General features: G+C 39.8%; 1 protein-coding gene across 1 annotated transcript; it reads left to right on the top strand.

The window, feature by feature from the left end:
* Positions 1–1,168: 1,168 nt before the first annotated feature.
* LOC145089563 (uncharacterized) lies at positions 1,169–4,491 on the top strand. The gene is made up of 5 exons (XM_079027987.1): positions 1,169–1,690; positions 1,742–1,925; positions 2,496–2,913; positions 3,066–3,200; positions 3,885–4,491. Exons 1-5 carry the CDS (start codon positions 1,169–1,171, stop codon positions 4,489–4,491), a joined length of 1,866 nt encoding a protein of 621 aa, XP_078884113.1.
* The last annotated feature ends 6,647 nt before the right edge of the window (positions 4,492–11,138 follow it).

The following is an 11,138-nucleotide window of genomic DNA, read 5'->3' as shown; positions in this document are numbered from 1 at the left end:
CAACGAGCTATGGGACTGGAGGGTCCCACTAAGACACATTGACCGGAGGGTCTTGTAAAGTGTAGCCTCGAGCGGCGAATTTGTTGCATGTGGTATTTTGGGGAACACACTAAGCTTCGTGCTTATCATGTTATGTGTTATGTGTTTCATGTTTTTCTCAGGATCGCGGGACGGCACCGGCTTGATTGTACACACCAGAGAAAGAATTTTGTTCTGAGGATCCTGGATTATTAATTAATTAAACATGAATTTGTGTTTCTAATTTAAATAAATTAGATTTTACGAAATGTGTTATGAAGGCCATTTGATTTAAAATGAAAAAGTTGTTTTGAAAAATTACGTCGTTACAAAACAGATCTCTGAAAAGAAACATCAATGTAACATGAGATACAAGAAGAACCTCACTGAAAGGAAACAGTTTTGGCAGTCCCAAAACCCAAATTACGTTCGATCAGACAAGGGTTCAACCTCTAAAGATAAATGAGTATCAAAGAATCAATCTACTTCTTATACTCAATGTTATTCGTGTAGCTAAGAAAACCGAAAGGGAACTTTCGGTCCCAAAAATAGAAGCGAAAGAAACCGAAAGGGTGGTTTCGGTTCTCAACTCAACAACCAAAGGGGCAGTTTCGGTTCCTCATCCACAAGTGAAAGGACCTAAAAGCAAGTTTTCACTTCTAAAACACATTCCTCTCACTCAAAGCACAATCCTAAAGAAGATGTGAAGGGAAAAGGGAATATCGTCTCAGAAGACGAAAAGAAGTTGAATACTAACCTAAGGAAACAAAAGCAAAAGTTAGAAAACAATAAATATCCAATTCCTAAACCTAAGGTTATAGCGTTAAAAGATAATAAAATCAAAGTTTTTACAATCAAAAGAAAAGATGAAATAACCCTAATTAAACGAACTTACTTGGTTGATTATTCTATTGCTATACCGTGTTCTGTAAAATTCTCACAAGGACCCAAGAAACTTTGGGTTCCTAAATCTGCTTGATTTTTGTAGGTTATGCGTGACGAGCAGTTCGACGAAGAATGGTACATTGATAGTGGCTGCTCACATCACATGACAGGGAGAAAGGAAGAGCTTTAGGAGTTTCGATCTCTTACGAATGGTGGTTGTGTCAAGTATGGCAACAACTCATTTGGCACAATAAAAGGCTACGGAATGATCACAAATGGTGAATTCTCGATCAGAAAAGTAGCATACGTAGAGGGCTTACAACACAATCTCATCAGTGTTTCACAACTGGTGGTGGGAACTGGACTGAAGGTTTCATTCAATGATGAAGGGTCTGAAATAGTAGAGAAGAAGACCAAAATAGTTCTTTTAAAATCCAAAAGAAAAGACGAAATGTACCCACTGAACTTTAATCCCATTCGAGGGAAGCCAGATGTGTGTCTGCTAACGAAAGCACACTCAAACGAATGTTGGTTATGGCACAGAATGCCCTCACACCTCAATGTCAAAGACATCAACAAGCTAGTTCTTGGTGATCATGTGCGAGGACTTACAATACTCAAGTTTTATAATGAACATTTGTGTGCTGAATATGAAATGGGAAAGCAAAGCAAGAAAATTCATCCAACATGTGTCAACACGAAGATCATCGAACCACTTGAGCTTCTGCATATAGATTTATGTGGACCTTCGGCTATTAAAAGAATTGGTGGTAACAAATATATACTAGTAATAGTAGATGATTTTACTCGTTTCACCTGGGTGTTCTTTATTAAATAGAAATCAGAGGCTACACCAAAGCTCAAGGTTTTTGTCAAGCAAATAGAGCTTCAACTACGAAAGTTGGTAAGAACTATTCGAAGTGACAATGGGCTGGAGTTCAAAAACAATGAATTTGAAGACTTTCTTTCTGAAAAGGGAGTATCTCACAAATTTTTTGCTGCCTACACTCCACAACAAAATGGTGTCGTTGAAAGGCGAAACCGCTCGTTGTGTGAAGCAGCCCGAACCATGCTTCGTTTTGCCTCATTGTCGTTATATTTCTGGGCTAATGCTATTGTTGTTGCTTGCTACACCCAGAACAGATCTCTTCTCAATAAGCATTTTTCTATTACACCATATAAGATCTTGAACAATCGTAAGCCAAATGTCAAGTTCTTCCATGTGTTCGGTTCCAGATGCTTTATTTTTAATTCAAAGGAGCACCGAAACAAGTTTGATGTCAAAGCTGACGAAGGGATTTTTCTTGGCTACTCATTAAACTCCAAGGCATATAGGGGTCTGAACAAACGTTCCAAGAAAATTGAAGAAACCTATTATGTCACCTTCGATGACAACTACGTCAAGAAGCTTCAAACAACCGAAGGTTCAATGGAGGAAATCTTTCCCACGTCTGGTCAAGTCACTGTTTCCATTTCGAATTTATTTGAGCAATACATATTATTATTCAATAAACCAGAGAAAGCCATTCACTCTGAAGCAAAGTCAGCTGACAATAAGATTGATACCTTGAAGTAAATCATTGATGATGTAGCGAAGGATATTGAAAAAGAACAACCTAGAACTATTGAACAGCCTAGTCAAAGCAAACCTCCAAGAGAAAGTTTTACATTTCAGGGGGAGGGTTCATCTTCATCTGGTAACCTTGAATTACCATTCCAGGGGGAGAACCCATCAACTACCATATCAACCGAACGTCCAATTGAGGGGGAGAATTCAATGCCTGAAGCCGAAACTGTCTCATCATTTGACGATGATACTCATTCAGAATTCGAAGAAGAAGTAAATCCTGATTTGGATCCCTCCTATGATCCAAATTACCCTCCTCTCACCAAATGGACAGAAGATCATCCAAAAACCCAAATCATTGGTGATTCATCAGAAAGAGTTCTTACTCGTTCTCAACTGAAAGCGAAGCAAACTGCGTTATTCTCTCAAGTGGAATTTTGCATGTTTAATTTGTTTGTCTCCAAAGTTGAACCGAAGACTATCAACACTGCACTCAATCACTCTGATTGGGTACAGGCAATGCAAGACGAACTCAACGAGTTTGAGCGAAACAAGGTATGGAGACTGATTCCTACACCAAAGGATGCATCTGTAGTTGGACTGAAATGGGTATTCGACACAAAATGGACAAAGAAGGGAATGTAATTCGTAACAAAGCAAGGCTGGTTGTGAAGGGATATTGTCAAGAAGAAGGGGTAGACTACGAAGAGACCTACGCTCTAGTGGCAAGGTTAGAATCAGTAAGAATCTTTATGACTTATGTTGCTCACAAGAACTTTGAAGTGTATCAAATGCACGTTAAGTGTGTATTTCTAAATGGAGAATTAGAAGAAACGATGTATGTAGAGCAACCACCAGGTTTTGTGAACGAGAAGTATCCAAATCACTGCTACATTCTGGACAAGGTAGTTTATTGTCTGAAGCAAGCACCAAGAGCATGGAATGAAACATTAACTCGATTTCTAAAAATGCCAAAGTTTAAACAAGGTTCGGTTGACCCAACCTTCTTTCGTGAGAAAGAGGATGACCAGCTTATGATTGTTCAAATTTATGTCGATGATATCATCTTCGGTTCCACGAATCTTGGCTTAACAGCAGAATTCAGGAAGTTGATGGAGACTAAGTTTGAAATGAGCTCAATGGGTCCAATTAACTTTTTCCTTGACTTAAATATTAGACAGGGACCTGGAGGCATTTTTAATAATCAAGAGGCTTACACAAAGACCCTGCTTGCCAAGTTTGGAATGATGGGAGACTCAAAAATGAAGGTTCCTATGGCGTTTGGCATGAAGTTAACACCTTCTCTGGACAAACTGGCTGCTGACATGACCCTCTATCGTCAAATGATAGGGTCCTTGATGTATCTAATAGCTAGTCGACCAGACATAATGTTTTCTGTGTGTTATTGTGCCAGGTTTCAAGCTAATCCTCGCGAACCTCACCTGTTGGCTATGAAGAATAACTTTCGATATTTGAAACGAACCTCTTCTCTCGGTCTATGGTACCCAGCAAAATCAGGGTTCTTTGTTCATGCATTCTCTGATGCTGATCTAGGAGGATGTGGACTGGACCGAAAGACCACTACTGGAGGATGCCAATTCCTTGATGGCAAACTTTTCAGATGGCAATCGAAGAAACAAACGTGTGTGTCTCTTTCTATAGCCAAAGCAGAGTATATAGATGCAGCATCATGCACATCACATGTCATTTGGATACAAAGTCAACTTCGAGACTATGGCCTGAACATGAAGAGAATTCCATTATATTCTGACTCTGAATGTGCAATAAGGATATGTCACAACCCAGTGCAACACTCCAAAACAAAACACGTAGCACTGATGTATCATTTTATTAAGGATCACGTGGAGGACGGTAATATCGAAATACATTTTGTAAGAACCACTTATCAGTTACCTGACATCTTTACAAAAGCCTTGCCTGAAACAAGTTTTAATAAAATCTTACAAGGCTTAGGAATGCTGGAAGCTGAATTTGTACTGAAATCGCTTGCGCCTCATTAAAAGTTGGAAGCGAAATAGAGCAAACGCTCGGTCTATTTCGGGTCCTGGTTTTTCGGGAACCGAAATGAACCGAACGCTCGGTCCATTTTGCCTCATATACAATGGTGACATTTCTATTGTATCGTTTGTACACTTTATTGTATCTTAATTTATTTTATGTTTTTCACTTACTTTTCATAAAATTCAAAAATATTTTATTTTCTGTTTTTATTATTTTTCAGAAAATTTCTCTAACTCCAAAAATATTTTATTCTCTGTTTTTTTATTCTTTTTCAAAAAATTCCAAAAATTCAAAAATATGTTATTTTTGTGTTTTGTCTCGTTTTTGTTTCTTTTCTCCCTTAGGTTTGAAGATCACAGACGCTATACCAATTGGAGCTAGGGCATGTATGATATTTCTATCTATGTACTAGTTAAGTGTCCCTAGAAGCATGTTAATGTATGTAGACCGAAGCCTCTAAGACTGTGAGTGAAGCCTTAATGATTCGATCGACACCAATCGTTTCTTCCCAATTAGGCTGCTAAATTCACTCAAGTCATGAGCTACCTTACTCTCCTCATTTTGAGTTAAGAGTTTTCTACTTTGTCATTCTCAAATAGCAGAAGTACTTACGATTCCTTAACCACCTTATCTTATTTCTCCATCTCGTTTCGCTCCACAATTTTAACCCTTGAGACTCTCAAAAATTACCACCGAGGTTTATGGTTATACAACATCTGTGTTGATGATCTTAGATACGTTCACCACGTGCTAAGTGAAACCCAGAATCCAACACCTTTATGAAATTATCTAACACCAAGACGCTTGTTATCTCAAGAAATATCTTTTTATATTTGTGTGATCTTTATGAAATTGTCTAACACCAAGACTCTTCTTCCCATAAGAACCAGTTTCATTTTTGTTTTGGAGATTTCATCTTAACACCCAGTCACTGAAATAGATCCAAACCTACTTGTTTAACATGCTACACCAGTCTCACAAGTACTTCTTCCACTTTTGGTCTTATGTCAAGTACCCATGTATGGATTGAACCGAAAACCACCCTAATAGGTTTACATAAAAAGATGCCTTTCAGTATCTCTGCACAGGCATTTGATCGTAATTCAACAGGAAACCAACCAAGCACTTTGAAGTCTCTCTTGACTTTGAAGGTAGAGATTCGTGTCCGGGATCCACTGTTTTATATCTTCATAGACATCACCTATATCTCACAAATTATTTGCTTTAGTTCTTTATATTTGACACTATCTTGCACGAAAATGTTTGATTTTCCAAAGTCTGGTTCGGTTTCTAATAAGCTATTTTCGGAAATATAACTTCGGTTCATTATGATGGAATGGAATATTTTAAAAGCAAAAGGATGAGTCGGCATGAATTTGAAGGGTCTGGAATCTGCAACGATAAGGTTGAGATAAACATGGAAAAGCGCATGAATTTGAAACGATAGCTGATCTCACGCCTGTCATCGCCTTTTTCGGTGTAACAGTTGTCCAATCACGATTTTCTAAGCGTCGATTGAAATAATTTCACCTATGATGTGATTGCGATTTGTTTCTCTCTCCTGATTGACAGTATAAAGGGTTTTTCAAAGACGAATACCGGCAATTCTTCCTCCATTGTTCATCATCTTTTCATGGAGCTTCAACAATGGCAGAGTCTTCTTCGGTCCAAGAAACTTCTGCTCAATCGACTATTCTATCTATCAAGGCGAATCAGAACCTTCTGATTGGTCTCACACCGTTTGCATATGATCCATATATGCTTAATGTGGTGGAATGTCTCAAGTACTCTCCACTCGTTATCGCATTGACAAAGGTTGAATCAGTCCCAATGTCCTTTCTCTCTCAGGTGTACTCTATTGCAACATCTGACAAGAAAAAAGAGAGGGTTTTCTTTGAAATTCTCGATCAAAAGACGTCGATTTCCAAGAATCGGTTTTTCTCACTGCTAGGGCTTTCTTACGAAGCCTCTATGGCCAACCCTGACTCCATCACCACTACTCGGCTCTTTTCAATGTTCTACAATATGAAGTATACAGAACTCCTCACGACAGTGACTAAAGTCAAGAAGTCTTGCCTTCCTCCTCAATGGAATGGCCTCTTCACTATGTTGTCCAAATGCCTTTCTGAGAGGGTTGCTGGTTCAGATGGGGCTAGCAAGGTTTTCATGACCCTTCTCTATGGTCTTTACATTGGAATTAACATGGATTATGGATCTGTTCTTTGGATTCAGTTGATACAAAGTCTCTCCTCTGCTTCCTGTCATTCTGAAATTTCATGTGGAAGGTTTTGGACTATCATTAATCACTGGGCTATGGAAAGTTTTCACGTCCCTATTATGGCAGACTCATTACTTTCTTCGATCGCTACTTTTCATACGACTAAGATCATAGTCACTGATCCTTTCAAGTTTCCCTTCAACGGGTCTATTCCAGCCTTTATGTATGCTTGTGTGCCTGTTGTAAGCAAATTGTTCCAAGAATACAAGAAACTTCCATCTTTTAGGCCAAGGGAGTTAACTCTGAAGATGATCAAGTCCATAGAGGAAGCTGATAAACCAGCAAAAAGGGGCAAAAAGTCTTATTTGAAAAAGAAGGAGAAGGAGGGTCAAGTGTCCAAGGTGACTACTCCAAAGAAGCAAAAGTCTAAGAAGGCAGCTCCCTCACAACCGAAAAAGAAAAAGGTTAAGAAAATGGCCAAGAATCGATGGTGTGTTTCCACCAGTGATTTAGAATACACTCCCTCGGATCAGCAACCGAACACTCCAACATGCGAAAGTGAAAGTTCTGACTCAGACAATGAAGGTTTGGTCTGTGGTGGTACACATCCAATTTCGCCTACGTATGAGGTACCAGTTCGCTCCAACCCACCTTCACCTCCACCTATCTCAATCCTAATATCCATAACCCCAATCCCACCTGTTATCACCTCCCAACCCATAACAACTATTCCCATTCCTACTCCAATATTCTCTGAAGCAACCACCATCATTGATACCCACACTACTGAACCTGAGGTTCGTGCCAACGTATCTGATACGGCCGTTCATACCTCAGTGGCTGAAACCCCTGTTATCTCAAAACCTCTCTCTCCTACACCATCAACAGAAACCGCCACAGTTCTTAGGGGTGAGGAAGTCAAATTTGACTCTTTCTATTATAATCGATGGCCTGAAATTCATCCATGAACCACTGCTTCTCCATAGAGAATCCACGAATTTGGCCGAGTTGGCTCTAATTCAATGTCTGTCTCCATCGAGAGTTCCCGGATAGACTGGGAATCCTCTCAAGGATGGAGGTGGGTCCCTTGTTTTCGGCAGGAAGAGTTTCAGCCTTTGTTGCCCCTGGGTAGAGTGAGTCTACTTAGTGAACTGGCAGGACGCGAAGATCGATTGAACCATACGAATCTCGAGAGTGGATGGTGGATCCCCGCCTCCTTGTCCTGGAGGCTCTCTGGCCGGGGAGGGGCTTGCTATCGTAACCTTTTTCCTGGTGTATGTGAGGGTGACGAACTCCTTTTTGTACATGGTGCAAAGCAATGACGATGATGATGTCCTTGTCACCAAACGACATCTCAAGAAGCTGAATGAAAAGCTAGACAAGCTTATGGCCTCCTCATCTACTCAAGATTCTTTTTCTGAGTCTGCTATGAAATGCTTGATGGCCACCTGGGTTAAGTAACATGAAGCTTCAATCACCAATGCCATATTAGCTATTGATGCTTCAACTAAAGTCTGCACTGATGCGACCGAAAAAGTCGATAAACTAATTTCTAATGCTAATATTTTTCTTGAGTCTTTACAGGGTGCTGCTGAGCAAAATGCCAACAAAGTCAATGCCTCGGTTCAAACCCTAACTCAATCTCTTCAACAAGAGAAAGAGCATTTTGAGGCGTTTCGAAAGAACCTAACCTCTGATCACGTCAAGCATCAAGCATCTGTCTCTGAGCATTTGGATAAACTTCAAGCGGATCTGTCCTTGGAAAGCGGAGTGATGTACTGCGTTCAAGCGAACAAGGGACTCTGAAGCTCAATCAAGCGAACAAGGAACTTGAAGCACTGCGTTCGGAGCATTCTGTTGTAAAACGATCTGTTGGTGATGTACACTCAATTCTTCTTCATCTTATCGAAGCCCACGATTCAGTTCTTATGATCTCGGTTCGATGTCACTTGGCTGAGAAATTGAGGCCTGCTCTTGGCATTCTAAGTCGAATTGAGGGTGTTCCGAAGTCCGTTGTCCCTCCGCAACAAAGGGGTGAAGAAAACAAGCCTTCATCTCAACCATCGAAACTTCAACAACCGAAACCACAACAACCGAAGGTGGTTACTGAACCGAAGAGGAAAGAAGCTTCGGGTTCTGGTATACAAGATAAAGGAAAAGGCATTGATGTTGATGATGATGAGGACGATGTTGATGTTATAGTAGAAACGACTCCAAAATCAATTTCTCACAAATTCAAGCCAACCGTTCAATAGATTAAAGAAACAGTTAATGAAGCGATTAATCAGGAGAATGAAAAGAGAGAAGCAAATCTACTTAAACAAAGGAAATTGAAGTTTCCTCTATGGTCGTTTGAAAGGCTTCGGAAGGAGGTAATTAAAGCTCCAAGCTCACATTGGTTAGAGCATGTTCTTTCATTTGATGTTGAGAATTCTAAAGATTCTCAATTCGATATGCCAATCACTCGTAAGGCTTTCATCTTTCATTGTTTTGAGTCTACAGTGGCAATTCCTTCTCCTGACACGTAGATTGATCAAGACTTGCTCGAGTACTATCATGAGTTCTCTCAACCACAGTACCTGACTTGGAGTAGCAAGAATATCACAACATTTAAAGTACTGAAACCTACTCCAGTAGGGAAGTTCATTAATATCAAGCTCAAAGTGACCCGAGGATCAGATGGTTCGGTTTATACGATATCTCTTGCTGATTTACCGAATCTGAATCCACATGATTGGATTCTCCTAAACAACATCTTACTTTCCAACCTAAAGGAGTATGAGCCAATTATAGGTCACATCAAGCGTATGATGGTGTGTTACATTTATGAAGTAGCAAAGATGGATCGGTAGATTGCTACTGCTATACGAAAGAAGCCCTCAATCAAGCCAATCAGGAAGGCAAGTGACATTAAGCTGATAGTGAAGGGTAACACAGACCTATAGTTTCAGACTGTTATGTTTCTTAGAAGCGAGGGTCAAAGTTGTCTATTTGCTCCTGCTGATAAACACCTATTCTCTAATTCCTGCTTGGAGCACATTCTTGAGATTATCCGTGGGTGTGATCAAAACAGTGAGGCAGACAAGAAGCTGTTTTCAAATATGCTTCGGTTGTATATGGCTTTCAGAAAGACTCTACTTGCCATCATACCAAGGTTGCTCAAGGTTGTGAAGTGAACTCCTCAACCTCCACCGAAGTGAAGTCTCGCCCCAATTGACGCAAAGGGGGAGATTGTTGGATCCATTGTGTTGCGTCTTGGGCTCGGTTATTAGTCCAGTTTTGTCACCGATTTGGGCCTATCCATCCGTGTGTTTTGTTTTAGGGTTTTGTATATAAGTTGCATGCATGCAATCTTATCATTAATGCTTTCATTATTATTTTCATTGATTGTATTGTAAAAACCCTAGCTTACCTTTACAGTGGAAGTTCTTAATCGAGTTGTACAGTGGATAGACGTATTCTGATGATCAATGCAAGAGAATCAACCCCGGAGTCACCACGAGCAGCGGTACATGTTCGAATTCAGAATTGCTTTAAAAATTAATTTATATTTATATAAGATTAAAACTTGGGGAAAACATTTAAAAGCAATTGTAAATAACTCACTTTTCGGAACAAGTCACAGTATTCAAGAGAACTAAAAGATTCGTTCAGGGAAGCTATGATGGCTTAGTTTATACATCAGGGTTGTGTATAGCTGAGATGTTGCAGAATCAGAGTGAGTGATTCCGCCTTAATTCATGTTCCTTGTTTGGTTTTGGATTTGGGGCAGAGTTACTCATTCGACCGTCTTATTCATCTTAAATATACATAACTTGTATATGTTATACGATCATAATGGTACCGAGGAGGATCATAATATAGGTTATCAACACTAGCTATCAAAACACTTGCATTATATGTACTCACTTATCGCGGTATGATACGTAGAAGTGTTAACATCAAGGGGAAAACAGAAAGCACTAGAAAGTATACACGGAGTACATTGTTGAACACACTAGGGGTACATCATCGTATATCAAACATTTCTTTCAAATCGGCCAAACTTTTGTTCAGTGAAGAGTCTGTTGCTATCATTCGTCATGAGTTGGCGTGGTCCTCACCGTAATAAGTTCATATGTTACCAACGTCTCGACCGTCAAATTCACGAAACCTTCGTCATGCATAACGATAGCCTAACCCAGACCTTGGAATTATCTACCTTGTATTCTAAACCCTGACGTACTCATGCGAAGAGTACTTTTCCCTCCAAAACCTTGCCATCGTATATTCAGCAAACCTTCCAAGTTACCACTCGTCCAATAGATCAAGTTCAAGCACAGAGGCTAAGGAAGAATACAGTCCACCTATCACTAATAAGTGTATACACTATAGTGGTATATAATCATGATTATGCAGATTTACTATGTGTGTTTCCGCCTTATCTCT

The sequence above is a fragment of the Lactuca serriola genome, chromosome 2 (assembly GCF_051521515.1).
Source record: "Lactuca serriola cultivar US96UC23 chromosome 2, Lser_US96UC23_V15, whole genome shotgun sequence".
NCBI lineage: Eukaryota > Viridiplantae > Streptophyta > Magnoliopsida > Asterales > Asteraceae > Lactuca > Lactuca serriola.
Note: the sequence above shows the minus strand (reverse complement) of the source record. Positions and strands in the feature narration are given on the sequence as shown.

Coding starts and splice junctions, on each gene's coding strand:
- LOC145089563 (XM_079027987.1), top strand. CDS start 1,169: ATGATCACAAATGGTGAATTCTCGATCAGAAAAGTAGCATACGTAGAG. Junction 2,914..3,065: donor TCTCAAGTGGAATTTTGCAT/GTTTAATTTGTT, acceptor ATGCATCTGTAG/TTGGACTGAAATGGGTATTC. Junction 3,201..3,884: donor ACCTACGCTCTAGTGGCAAG/GTTAGAATCAGT, acceptor TTATTGTGCCAG/GTTTCAAGCTAATCCTCGCG.